We start from the raw sequence: 15,352 nt of genomic DNA, 5'->3' as shown, positions 1-15,352 counted from the left end.
AAGCATTAAATGTTGTGTAATTATAATATAATTTGTTGAATTAAATTTTTATAAGAAATTGAAAAAAATGTAAAATGTAAAATTTAAATTTTTAATACGTATGTTTATATAACACTGCCATTTTAATTTTGTTAATAAAATTCTCAGTTTTCATTTCAATCATTTGATAATAAAACCATTGCATTAAGCATTAAATGTTGATTAATTATATATAATTTATTGAATTCATTGTTCATAGGAAAATTTAAAAATTTTTAAAACCTTTTTTAAATTGTTAATCCGCATGTAAATATACCATTATCATTTGAATTTTTAAAATTAAAAACTCAGTTTTCATTTTCTTCACTTGAAACTAAAGTCATTGTTTTAAGCATTAAATTATGTGTAAACATAATAAAATTTATTATATTCGCTTTTTCATATTATTTGTTTTGTCAGTTGTTACTTAATAATCTGTATTCCATAGCATATAATATAATATAATATTTTTTATATTATATTATATTATTATTATATTATAATATATAGTATATGTTATTGTTTAATATAGTGTAAGTTTATGCAGTTTTGAATAGTAGTGTATTTGATTATAAACCAATCCCATTTTTTTTTGTGAAAGTAGTGTCGTACATATAATATCACCGCTTTCATACGATCTAATCGTATACTTAGTTTGTCTAAATGTCTAATGCACTACTTAAATATAGTATGCAAGTATCATGTACTTATAGTATTTTTTCCGTTAAACCAAGTAGCTCTTGTAAATTAAAACAAATCGATTAATTTATATAATCATTTTTAAACTTTAGAATTAACCATAGGTAGTTATAGTTAAGATAGTAACCCAATATTTTAATTAATTAAATTATAGGTGATATTAGAAATTTTAATTCTACTAACAAAATCCTTTATTTTGTTGATTTATAATATATATAAATTTTTTTTTGTTTTGATGGTACTTGTCATTTTTTGCAGTCGAATATAATTCAGGTATGTTTTTATTTATTTTTATCCAAATTGATGAAAACCTGAACTCTCGTAGTCTCGTACTTTGTATACACACGAACATTATTAACTCTTGTAGTTTCAACCAAGTAACCCAGCAAGTGTTGCGCAGACATAGATTATGGGTATCATATTATGTTTCGTATTTAATTAGTAATAAAATAACTCCATCGTTTATACGGTCACAATGAAATACGATGACCCATCATGCACAGAATAATAATATAGTATTGTATATAAGTATATTGTTTTATATACGGGTTTTAGATTCTTTTTCTTCCCTTCGACATTCGGCATTTTAGAAGAACACATTTACCCTTAAAAAGAAAAAAAATGGGAGTTTACCAATGCGCTTAAAATTACCTTTTCATATACCAATTGCGCTCTAAACATTTTAGGGTCGATATACCAATTGCACTCTAAACATTTTAGGGTCGATGTACCAATTGCGCTCAATATATTTTACAATACCTAAGGAAAACTTATTAGTTAGTTAATAACCGATTTTTTTGCGAGTTATAAGTAAAAGTCTTCCAAGTCGGTGAAACGTATAGGCTTTATACAATTAAGTTAATGAAAACTAAAATAAAATAACATTAATAATAATAAGAGAATAGGTGGTTAAATCATAAATCTATAATAATAATAATAGTTTAAGCTGGTAATCATGACGTTTGTATTTTGCATGCTTTATAAATGTTTCACCACGAGGTATAATAATAATTAATAACATTATGATTTAAAAAAAGTATAATACAAATAAATCAATAGGTACACTATAATCGGTCACAAGTTTGCAATTACGTTAAAATAATGAATTTGGTCACAACGAGGTAAAATAATAATATGCTGATTTAAAAAAAAATAAATATAACACAAATAAATTAATAGGTGGGTACACTAACTGGTCACAAGTTTGATTGTCAATTATTCAAAATTAAATTAATAGGTACATAATAATATTATAATTCACATTTAAACGTTTTTACAATAATGATAACACACAATTTTAAAAAATTCGTTTCTACTAATTTCGCCAGATTTGTATTTATCGATATATAAGAATTAATTGTTAATTTTTTTTTTAAATATGCTCTATTAGAAATATATTTATCCTGTTCTATACTATTTATTGCAATGTACCTACGTGCCAGTCTGCGTTTCAATAATAACTTTTAAAAAGACAAAAATATTTGGATGGGGAGAATAAAAGTTTGTAGAAAATGAAGCGTGAAAAGCTTCACATACATTATAGTTGTACATTCACAGCTTATTGAATTGGACGCCTACAGTTTTGGAGGAAATGTAGAATTAGATGATATATAGTTTTCAACAAGATAATTAGTAAATTTAGTTAGATTTGAATTAATTGATTGAATCGTCATTAGTTCTTCTACAAACACATCCTCCACTTCTTCGTGTGAAAAAAGTGATAAACCAAAAACTAAATGAAGCCATTTTCCTACTTCAGAATTAGGATTTTTATACTCTGTTTGCAGTCCACAACTTTGAATATTCCTCCACCAAGCTTGTGATAAATGAAATCGACACCCTACTAAAAGTATTGAAGGCCAGACTTGTTTTACTGCAAAATGTATACCTTGTTCGAAATTGGCAACGACTGTTTTTGAATTTAAATCAATATTGAATGTTGCACATTTACTAATTAAAACTCGAAATAAATATTCATATGTACTTGGTAATTTATTTGGCAGTAAAAAAAATATAAGTGGAATATAGTGCCCATTTTTCAAACTATGTATGTACGTTCTAATATTATTAGACCCTTAGGTTAATTTTTTTTTAATTTTTTAAATTTGAATTAATTGTAAAAAATATATATTTTATTCTAATTTTATTTTATGATAACATAAAAAACTCGTAGAAATAATTATACTTGAAATCTCAATTTAATTGATTTAACAATTAATATCATAAATGTAAACATAATTATTATTTATTACAAGTTAATATTTTTAGTAAACAATCACTGCCAATTACCTATAGGTAATTCAAAGTATTCTATTGTTGAATGGATAAATATAACCTACTTAATAGATAATATTATAATCCTTACATTCGCAAAAATGCGCTGAGGAGAAAAATGGACGTTGAACAAGCGCTCACTGCCGCAGGTGTGGAAACGAAAGAAAAGTGGTTGTGGTAAAAATGGCTCAAAAAGCAAACTGGTCCTCGGACGTGGTTCATTACATGTGTAAGTTTGCCGTGTGCGGGAAGCCCATGATCAAGGACGAGGAAAAGATACTGGAAGCGGAGTACAAGCACTTGTTGGACACGATACAGTCGTCCAGGAGGACGCTGATGATGATCGAGCAAAAGGACGGCAACGCGTCCTGGAAGGCCACGATGGCCCGGGAGTATCGCGCGCACGTCGACGTTGACTTGAACTTGCTGTGCGTCAATGCGCAGGACGTGGTCAAAGTGTGGCTAGCGTCCGACTGGAGCTACAAAAAATGCATATGTAGTATTATACATTTTACCTAATTATGAAATAATAAACAAAAGTCTATAATTTGGTTAGGCAAGTTCACAGGGAACATACCCAGATGATACAATGTGTCGGCTATCTTCAGGCAAAACATGGAAATCTGTTCATGCTAAAATAACATATGAACTAAATAAAGTTAAACATTTACTTACATACATGCAATTGTCACTGAATATTTAAGACTTTTTATTTGACTTTCATTATTAATAGCGCAAATATTCCTTTAAACAAATTAACAATTCTCTTTTTTGAAAACGATGAAAATATATGTAATAACTTAAATATTAGTCATACAATTCTAAGAATACAAAGTATACCTATTATATATTTAGGTGTTACCATGGTGAAATATACAATATATTTCAACCATGATGGGTGTTACTTTCAATAATCATTTGAGGTGAAATCTACGTATAAATTATTTAATAAATCGCCCGCGCATATCAGTTCATAATTTTTATAAACTGCATTTCATTTTACCACAATACCGCATGAGAATTGTGTCTTTTTATCAGGCAGTGTTCCAATAAGACATTAGGATCTGGGGTAGCACACTTGAAAATGTAATCAAACCATTTCAGTTACAACAAAATAAAATAATAAGAATTTTTCTGGGTAAACATAGCTTTGTGGGGTCAACATTACTCAACTAAGTACAATAAATTAAAAGTGTTATACCATTTAAATTAACTTACAAAATGTTTGCCATATTATGGGAAGTTAGAAATGTTTTTATTTGTTCATTTATTTTATATCTTATTTTTATTCTCCACACTGCTATTATTTATCATGTTTTTATACTACTATATTAGATGGTATTTTTTGAACCATGCATTGTAAAAAGTTGGTAAAAATATTTAGAACAAAATTCAAATGTTCCATCGACAAATATTTTGTCACAACTACATAAAAATTCTAAGTTTGATTTGGTGGAAAAACATATTATATTCAACATATTGTCGTTTATAAGCAATAAATTCTTACCCTTGTATGTATTTGTATCCAAATTATTTAAAGCTGTATGCACTTTGGTTACATTTTTCGGTAAAGGTGGTAGCGTTTTTCTACGAGTACGATAAACGCTTCGTCGTATAGAATATGCACATCGTTTAATGTTAAATCTAACGCACTTGATTGCACTTCATTCCGAATTAGTTTTAGTGGTCGTGTTGTAACTTGGTCTGTTGCTTTTCTTTTTAATGAATTAGCAACAATTTGTCTATTAATATTTGAACTTGCTTCGTGGTTATGATCAAAATTCGATTTTAAAAGCACCGTTTCACTCACATCACATAAAAAATTCGAAATACACGATTTAATTGTACATCTCTATTTTATTCCATTTTTTGAAATAGTACATTTTCGGAACTTAAACTCGTCAAGAACTAATAACGGTTTACCTTTTTCACTAAAAGCTTTTGTAAAACGATCCATATTGTAACGTCAAACAACTAAAACGTATACTAAACGATTAACAAGACATACGTATTGGGTACCTATCAATATGATTTATATTTATAATAGGTATCATCAATTATGTGTTCTTCTATCTACAGTATATTGTGTGCAACGAAACAATTAGGCTGATAAAATATATCCGATGATAATGAAAACTTGTTTTCGTCCATCACTCAAATGCGTACTTCCGTAATCAAAATATGTGCGTAATAATAATAACGTTTCATAAAATTCCTTATATTAATATATATAATAATACACTGTTAAAAAATATATTAAAACATAAGAGATAAAGTAATAAGATTTTGAGTTTATGGTAATCATAATATTTGTATTTTGCATGTTTTAACAATAATAATAATTTTTCAAATAATAATTTGAGCATGGCAATTTAGAATAATATAATTTAAATTCAAGCGCAATATATATATATATATATATACTATATTGACCGTAAAATATAAAGAGCACAATTGGTACACTAACCGTAAAATATATGCAGCGCAATTGGTATATTGACCCTAGTATAAAAATTTTGTTTTAGGCGTAATTGGTCCATGCCCAAAAAAATATATCTCTTTTATATACCAATATACCTACCTACAATAACAAGAACTAAGAAGACTGATGACAATTATTCATGACGGTCATCCACATTATGACTGCAGCTTTACACGCTTTACCTTACATACAGTCATATATTGTTGTTACGTGTTAATCGTTCATAAAAATATACATGGGAGTGTAAGACTTGCCGACAAAAAGCGACAAAGTGCATCTACGTCCATCTGCAAAATATAGTATATTATTATATGTTATATATAACATTACCTATAATCTATATAATATATTATATGTTTAGGGACCATCAAAAACAAACATGTGCATTAAAAACTTATTAAAATATACTTGTATTTAAGCGATTGTCAACCATCAAAGTATGTGCTTAAGTGTTGGGAAATTGACACACTAATTAAATTAACATCGGTAAAATAATTTATAAACAATTTAGAACATATATAATATATATACATAACGTGACAAAGTATTGTGATTTATTGTCATTAAATTCGACAATATAGTTATTCCAGGATAATAATATGTATTTCCTATTTCGTCACATATACACTTAAACGGTGTCGTGGTTTGGTTGGCATGGAATCGACCAAACTCACCAAAATATGTAAGGTGTAACAAGACTAATGACTATATTTAATAAAATAAAACATAAATAAAGATTTTTATAATGTAGGTACTGCTTCGGTATTAGTTGTACCTATACTTATCCCAATCGGAAATCCACAACAGGCGAGCTACTGGGCCAGTACTGGTTAATGCTGGCACACTACTGGCAGTTAATGTTGGCACCGTACTGGTATAAGCCTGGGATGATAACGGTATTCGGTACTGACTTTCAGAGTTGGACCAGTACTGATTGTCAGTACTGGCGTAGTATGGTATATAAAATCTGGCGCAGTACTTAGTTACATTACTGGCTCTATAGTATAAATCAGTACTGGTAACCATTGCGTGGCCTATACTAGCATAATCTGGTATGCCCTTGTTCAAAAAAATACTTTAAATGTTTTAAATATTTTGAAGGATTTATAATTTTTAGTTGTAGTGGCGTATCCTGGGGGCTTTAGCCACCTTCCCTAATATACTATGTAAAATATAAAAAAAAAACTATTCCACATCAAAAACATAATACACAATATTCAGCATACTTTACATAATTGGCTTCTCGATCATGGGGTTCTAAGGAGGTAAAATTATATAAGCATAATATAATTCTCATTTACTATATCCTCTATCAAAGAATAATCCTGGATACGCTCTGATTAACTATGTATTGGTCCAAAATACAATGTTATACTGATAAATTTATAACAGTTCCTATAATATAATATAGTAACTTAAATAATAGGTTATTAAATAGTAGAATTAGTTATTATAAAAAGTTGACTAAAACCTACAAATAAGTAAACTTAGCATGTTTATGTCAATAGTTAAAACAACAAAATGTTCTTAGTTATCAATCTGTAGTATTTTTAATATATAAATATGATTTTTAAACAAGGTATAATTCAATAGGAAACTTTTATTCTATTTTGTTCTTTCAAAATCTTTATTAAAACACACATTTTTTAATTAATACAATTAACTTTTAGATACCTAACAAATATCTCTATTTGAACTAATTTTATTCACTTTTATCTTCAGTACTTTGGCTGTATTTCTTATCTTTGAAAAGCCTTTCTTTCTTCCCACCTTCGCGGTCCTTGGCACCTGAAAACCAACGGCTAAGTTGGCTGCCAATATCCTTGATTTTTAGATTAGGGTTTTTGCAAGTTAAGACTTCTGAAATACAACAATAAATAACATTTATATAAAATTAAATAAAAATAATTTTACAAAAAAAAATTTGAACGATATTAATATATACCTAATAAGTATTTGTATGTTAGTGTGCTAGAGAAGTTCATTTTTTTGCATCCATTAGTCTCCCGTCCAAAAGCACTATATAATAGCTGTACATCCTTTGATATATCTTCGGAATAGTAGCTTTTAAATTTTCCGATATTTTATCTTCACTATTAATATTTAACACCATAAAACATTTCTAAAAAATAAAACAATAGTTTTACAAATAAAATTAAATTGTAGTTTTAAAATATAATTTTACCAGTTTCTTTACTAATTCGAAATTAGTTTTTAATTCAGCATCAAAATCTTGAAAGTCTTGTAAGTTAAATTTGGGAATATCAATTATAGTTCCATCTTTCATTATTTTGTCAATATCCCCAATATTGTTGTGTGCTGCAAATAGGTGTCTGGTGGATTTTGCCTCTTCTATTATCCTATATTCTATGCTTCTTCTAACTGATTCCAAATTAGCCTTAGAAACAAGAGTTTCTGAAGCTGGCATACCTAATTAGTAATTAGTAAAAATGCATTAGGTAAAATTAGTAAATGGAATATAAAATATTTTTTTTTATTTTTGGAAATAATTACTAAAAAGTATACTATTAAATTGGTAAATAATCAGTGTTGGAATTGTAAAAAACCTAGAAGGTACATGCAAAATTAAAAAAACAAAATGTACTTCCCAAAACTACTTGATCTTATTTATTAGGATATAATTATAAGGGTAGAATAGAATATTTTTTTTTAAACAAATTTATCCCCCCCCCTCCACCTCCGGATCAATTCAAGCGCAGTATATAATTTATAACATATTATATTGATACTATTTAACAGTGTTATAATTTTAAAATATATTTATCAGTTAAATGTATATAATATTTTTGGGAGTCTTAGAAATTCCTTAGTTGAAAATAATAAACTGATTCAACTAACAATATTCAACGTTATTTTAAATGAAAATGCCTTATGATTTTGACTAAAAATATACCTGTAGCACACGTACAACCACAAGCTGGGCATTGTTTCTTCCTTTTAATGTCTGATGAAGTTTGAGCTAAAAAAAAAATAAATAATAATAATAAGTAAGAAACTATGAAAATCAAGATAAAAATCAATTTAAAGGTAGATTAATTTGGAAATGTTCTAATTAATAAAATTCATAACTAACCAAGGTATTTATGTAAATAGGATAAAAATATGTACCTTTTTTATTGCTGTTTTCTTCAATTGAATGGGTCTTTACATTTTTTGGGGATTGTATTATTTTATTTTTTATACCAATTATTTTAGTTGTTCCTGATGACAACCTTTTAATTATTTTGGGCGATGAAGTTGTTGACGAACCAGAACTTGTATTATCATAGGTTACTACAGCACTCTCTAAAATCATAATTTACCATCATATAGAAATCTATCATAAATCAATCATATTTGCTTAGTTGAATTGGAAATAGTTAATTATTTATACATATAGTACCCCTAATGATAAAATATTAAGTGCCATATTATAATAAAAGATAAATTTTAATTAAGTTATATTTTAAAGTAAGTTATGTACTTACTTCTGGATCTTTTTAATGATTTCTTTTTATGACAAAGAATTGGCGATGATAATGCTGATGAAATACTATTATCGGATACCAAGTTCTGTTTTAAATAATCTTCCGAATGGAAGCTATTTTTATCACTATCTGTAACATAAATAAATAGTATAAAACATCATTGCATTTAGTATATATATATATATATATAATGTAACAACCATTTAACTCTTCATCGTCCACATCATGATTCTTTATAAAAACAGGAATACTTTTCAAGGATCGTTTAAGATCATCTTTGTTTAGTTTTAAATAATCATCTTCTAACTCAGAACTGTTGTATTCATCTAAATTGCTGCTCTGAACTACTTCCTCTGAAAATGCTTTTTCCATTCGTCTTATTCCTTGATTAAAATTTACTGAAATAAAATGAACAAAGATAACACTACTAATCAATATCAAGTAATTTAAGACTCATCAAACTGAATAATTGTGAATTGTATTAATTACCAGCCTGTTTAATAACACTTATTCCATAGCTTTTCCAAAATGGTCCATGTGCCGCAGAGGTTTTGCACATTTCATTTAAATTACAATAATCTTTTTTTGAAGGATATTTACAATATAATTTTCTCTCACTTTCAAATACCCAATCAACAGGCACAAGATCAATGGTTTTTTTACCATTTTTAGACTTTTCATTAAATTTAACTACAACATGCGTGGTGTCTTTTTCAAATATGGTTTGATCCATTTTTTACAACAACTAAAATATTAAAAGTATAACAGTTCTTTATTAATATTATTAAACACTCTGTTATTTAATTTAATATGACTTAAATATACCTAAATATACCTACAATATTATTATAATATAATATATTAAATATCATAACTTATGAACTATGAAGATATGTTACTGCAAAAGTATGACTATGATCTTTAAAAAGAACACACTTTTTTTTAACATTTTCTATTGAAATTATTTGTTTCTGTCTAGATAACTTTCCTAATTTCATAATTCCAACTTTAGTGGATTCACAAGGATACGTGAAAGCATCAGTGACATTCTTAAACATAAAACCATGTAAAAAAATACCTTCATTTTCTTGTCTAATTTCTGTAATACTAAGAATTTCACCGTACTTCAATTTTACAATGTTATTAGGTTTAATGGCACTCAACTCAACTCCGTGTACAATTATATTTTTTAATACAACTTGATTTGCACATAAAGAGGTAATTTCAAGAAATTTTTTTTTAGATAACGAATTTTTTTTTAAAATGTCAGCGCATGCTTGTTGTTCGGACATTCTTCTGACTAATTGCGCTAAAGGATTACATCTTCCAGTAATTAATCTTTTAATTTTCCCAAGACAGTTTTCAAAAGGAAATGCCGAAATCGCACATAAGTTTATCCTTGTTTGCTCTACATCATCAGCTAGATGAATCAAGTTATGACTGTTTATTACTTGTGAATCCAAACCATAAAAATTTTGAAGGAGTTCAAAAAATTTTCTCAATAATTCTCTAGCATAATTAACATACTCAACACAAAGATCAGGATCACATAGTATTCTGCAGGCAACCACCAAAAGCAGAAAGTGTTGATATATTTGTTTAGGCAAAATTTTACGGAACACAAGGGCCCCGCAATAATGTAAGAAAAAGCGGAACTGTGTGGCTTTCCAATAACTTAATTCATCAAAATCAAACTTTTTCCTTTGGAATTCTTTTGGTATAAACCTTCCTAATAGTTTCAATTGCGAGTTTAATCTCCTTATGTTTTGGCGAGAAAGTTTGCATTTTCTATTAATTCTCTTTGTTGTGCCCAGCAATTGCTGAAGTATCCATTTCATGATTCCAATATAGAGTAAATGCATGGAATCCAAAAATACAGATAAGACAGGATCAAAGTTTGGTATTTCTAAAAGCTGTGATCTTCCCAAATGATGTTCAATTTGACTCTGACTTTTAAAAGACCACTCAGTACGCCGCTTAGAGTTCATATTAGGATAAATTCTTTTTTTATTTCTTGTTTTTCCTTTAGTTTCGCAACGTTCACAAGCATAGTACCCTCCATGGCCTTTACATTTTTTTATGAACGATCTAGCAGGTGTGTCACATGAGAACCCAACAATTTCTACAGCAAACACACGTTGATTAATAACTACTCCATTTTGAATTAATGTTTTCAATTCTCTTACGAAATCTTCCAAAAAATCATTTGCATCTTGTGGCTTCGAATCACCACTGTACACAGCTACTATGAAAGGTTGTGAATCATAGTTGCTATGTAAAATGAGTCCCAAATTGGCCCAAAATTGTTGGCTTGAACTATTGTATAGTGGTAAACCATCGATGTTAAACAATAATCTTATGGTATTTTCGATAAACTCATTATTAATTATTCTTTTCAAACTTTGTTCTATACCAAAATATACATATGAACCATTGGTATTCTTTGAACTCATCATTAATTTAATATTTTTATCAGTCTTGGTTTGTAGTAAGGTAACTGCTGATTTTGGTAGATTACCAACATTTTCAGATCGTAAAATATCTAACAGGCCATCAATTGTTTCAACTGTAAGATTACATCTAAATTTTACAGCCCAACCTTGTAACTTTTCTCGAAGATTTGGTATTGCAGAAACTTCATCGTTTTCTTCATGAGAGCTTCCTTCAGAGTTCGATGTCGATGAAGAAGACAAATGAGATTTATCATCTGTGGAACTAAAATCTGGAGATCTATTATAAAGAGATGAATCTGAAAGATTATCTTCAATATTAGCAGAAATCGAGGCAGAATTATATGAATGGTCAAAAGTGTCATTATAATTAGAATAAACATTTTCAACATGTTGATTACAAGAATGGTCGATATCATCAATTTCTAACGCTCCGCTTTCAGAAATGTTAGGATTGTCAAGTTCTACATCTGTTGAATCATTGGATGGTATTACTATTGAATTTTCAGTCAATTGTTTCAGTTGACGATGTTTCTTTAACCGATTATATGGAGTACTTGGTGTAGACATATCAACTAAATAAAGTAGTACCTACCTAGATAATGTTATAAAAACAATAATATAATTCATAAAATGTAGAAAACTAGCAAGTACAGTATTTTAATATTTATTTTGGTTATCCTAAGCTAGGTTACTTGAAGATATCAATATTATTGTTTAATATTTGAATAAAATTAAAACATGGATATCTTTATGCTTATAGGAAACTGTAGGTATCTAATTCAGATTTTCATTTATTTGTATATTACCTATTCATCAATTCTATCAGTCAATCTAATATAAAATAACCTAATAATATATTTAAATAGTATATAATAATAATAATTTATTATTATTAGGTATTAGGTAATATAATGATATTTATTCACAAACAATTTCAAACATATTACTATTATAAAAACAATAGTAATTTTGCTCACCTCCTTTAAGCAAAAGTTTGTGTTAAGGTGAAGGTTCTTAAATTAGGCTTAATTAAAAATTAGGTTCTTATATTATTAGTAACAATAAAATACAATATGAGATTTACTTATTACAAATAGAGCTAAAATAAAAGCTTAAATATTGATCTTAAGTAATTAAATATAATAAAGAAGAATTTACAGCTAAGCTGCATAATATAATTAATACGTGTCAACCATTTTAGTTGGAAGTCAATAAATATAATTAAAATCAAATAGTTTAAACATATTTTTTTAAGTAGGTACCTACATTATATGTCTCGGAGAAAATAAATGGATGGCATCATAATTTTTAATTAGGTATAGTAAATTTCATCAATTTTAAACTATCATACATTTGTTGTTGTATTTTCAATACTTCCAATTCAACTTTTATAAATATTTTTTTTATTTTTAAACTTATTTACCTATTGTGCTATCAAATAAACAACAATTAAACCAGTAATGAACAGTCAATGTAAAATGTTTTCAACTTTTTATTTAATATGACCCTGGTTGTTCACACATTTTACATTTTACTACCATATTCCATGGTAACTACTTTGCATCCTGCTAGCATTAAATACCTACAGTAGCATTAAGTACCTACATAATATTATTAACATAAAACTAATGAAACAATAGATACACTAATTATACTTAAAATAATTTTAATTTTCAATGATACCGAATAATAAATTGCAGGTACCTAGGTACTATAGTTACTTTCAAAAAAGTTACAATTATTATTACTTACAAATAATAAAAATAAATAAAAAAAGTACCTAGGTGACTTAGGTAATACCTAACTGAACACTATAAGTTATCAAACATGTGATATGTACCTGCCTACATGCCTAACAAATAAAACTTTAATCAAGACTTATATAATGCTATTTCAAAAGTTAGTCAGCTAGCATGCACAACTAATATAGGTAAATAAAGTCAAATCAAATAATTAAAGTAGTTTATTATAACTATTGAACATAAATCTAAACTTGAGCTTTTTAATTATTAATATTTTTATTGTCTGAAAACTGAGAATGAACTGTACCTATGTATCTACTATGTAGGTACCTAGGTACCTACTACCTATTATTTTTATATTATTCTACCTATTTATTCTGTCTCTGTTTATATATATAGATATATTTTAATAGGTTATTACAATTAAACAATTTACAATATTAAATATTGTAAATTAAATAAATATTTAGTAAAAAGATTGATACTCACCGGAAATGTATACAACTGTGAACCGATCCTCTAAATTCTTTCACGAGCGCGATCTTAATAAAATAAAGCAATATCGTAAATGGTAAATCACATAAAAAGTTTAAAAAAAAACACTGATCAATGATTATGATGCACACATTGGCAATTCAAAGGACGTGACGAATAAAATAATTGCACCGTAATAACGTGGCGTCGTTTTAATGAAGTAGTAGATTACATAACTTAGATTTTAGACGAGTAGAACGAGTGTACGAGCAATATGGACACAATAGAGTAATAGACAACGACAACAAGTAACAACTACAAGTCGCCGCAGTCCCGTTCTGTGATGGGGCGAGCGACGGTCGCGGGCCAACGATATTGTGGTTGTTATTGCATTGCGAGTACTGTAGCATAATATGCGGGATTCCCTAAAACTAGGTATATTTTAAGCCACGAAAGAAGACGAAAATAATATATTATTTAACTTATAGGCTACGCTTATGACTTATATTAATTACAATGCTGTTTTTATGTAGGTAATTAATTTAAAAGTGACCATTTAAGTTAGTACTACACGCGTATGCCGTAATAATTCTAATTGCATAATATTATTCACGCAAACAACACTAAAATTTGTTCCCATATATTATATTACGAATTACAATATTTTTTACTAAAACCTACAAATAGTGCAAATATATTATCAGTATAACATTTCGCACCAATGTTGACACAAATTTATTAGGTGCAGATGACAAGCCTGCAGCCTATAATTCATCCAGCTATGCCAGTATACCTACCACCGACGTTCGCATAACCACAAGAAATACTGTCTGGCCTATGTTCACCAGTGGCACAAATTAAGGCGCCAAATTGTGGGCATAACAAAGGGGGAGGGCGCTTATTTTATACTTTGCCCCGGGTAAAAAATATACTAGATCCAGCACTGCTCACCACTAAAATAAAGCCCATAAATGCCAGTACTTCGCCAACGTTGCCACAACTACCAGAAACACTAATTTTCCTTTGCTCGCATATCGTGTGAGGCCCGTAATATGTCAGTACTCAGTCAATACTGGCTGCCGGTACTAGTTTTCAAGTACTTATGTAGTACTGGCTAACATTTCAGCCAGTACTGTGCCCGTAAGGGCAGGACAACTGTTGGATAGCCAGTACAGGCGCAGTACTACGCCTTTTGTGAGTGTCGGCGTAAGTCATAAATTTCCGATTGGGTACCACATAAATACCGTACGCATTTAACTAGGATAGGGAACACATCTAATACGTAAAATATACTGAAGGTGTAAAATTTAATTATCATATACCTATGTATTTTCCATAACCTAGCTGTTGTTTCAAAACGACCATGGAAAGATGATTGTAGTATTTTTTTTGTATTTTATTTACTCGCATTATAATATTGGAAAAAAATACGCGCCGAGACTTTGTTTCGTGTGATTTATTTTGTTGTTGTTTAGCTTATACATCAGATTTTCGTGTGTAAAAATAAAGGGATAATTAAGAAATGGTTACTATCGGTTTTGTCAAAATGTTAATTAAATTGTTTTATATAAATACTTATGGGTAGAAAATATTTCATTATTTTCCTTAACCACACAAGTTGTGTTTACATTAAACCACGATAGCCTGTATAGTATTCCATTGCTTTTGATTATAATCTTAAATCTACCTTATAATGTAGACAACTCCGCGGTAGAATCACTG

At 28.2% G+C, this 15,352-nt stretch overlaps 1 protein-coding gene and 1 long non-coding RNA gene across 4 annotated transcripts; both read right to left on the bottom strand.

The window, feature by feature from the left end:
- Positions 1 to 961: 961 nt before the first annotated feature.
- LOC126551978 (uncharacterized) lies at positions 962 to 3,824 on the bottom strand. 3 transcript variants are annotated; one of them, XR_007605843.1, is made up of 3 exons: positions 3,667 to 3,824; positions 3,083 to 3,470; positions 962 to 1,322 (listed from the first exon to the last, which is right to left on the bottom strand). It is a non-coding gene; the product is annotated as an uncharacterized LOC126551978 (long non-coding RNA). The 3 variants fall into 3 exon arrangements; XR_007605844.1 differs by lacking the exon at positions 962 to 1,322 and adding an exon at positions 1,703 to 2,560; XR_007605842.1 differs by lacking the exon at positions 962 to 1,322 and having other exon boundaries at positions 2,894 to 3,470.
- Positions 3,825 to 7,540: 3,716 nt separating this feature from the next.
- On the bottom strand, positions 7,541 to 14,395 carry LOC126552309 (uncharacterized). The gene is made up of 8 exons (XM_050207002.1): positions 13,646 to 14,395; positions 9,451 to 9,706; positions 9,162 to 9,359; positions 8,962 to 9,090; positions 8,603 to 8,779; positions 8,388 to 8,453; positions 7,659 to 7,903; positions 7,541 to 7,561 (listed from the first exon to the last, which is right to left on the bottom strand). Exons 2-8 carry the CDS (start codon positions 9,692 to 9,694, stop codon positions 7,541 to 7,543), a joined length of 1,080 nt encoding a protein of 359 aa, XP_050062959.1. The 5' UTR covers positions 9,695 to 9,706; positions 13,646 to 14,395.
- Between the last annotated feature and the right edge of the window lie 957 nt (positions 14,396 to 15,352).

This window comes from Aphis gossypii, chromosome X (genome assembly GCF_020184175.1).
Source record: "Aphis gossypii isolate Hap1 chromosome X, ASM2018417v2, whole genome shotgun sequence".
Lineage (NCBI taxonomy): Eukaryota > Metazoa > Arthropoda > Insecta > Hemiptera > Aphididae > Aphis > Aphis gossypii.
The sequence above is the reverse complement of the archived record's forward strand: the minus strand, read 5'-3'. Positions and strand labels throughout refer to the sequence as shown.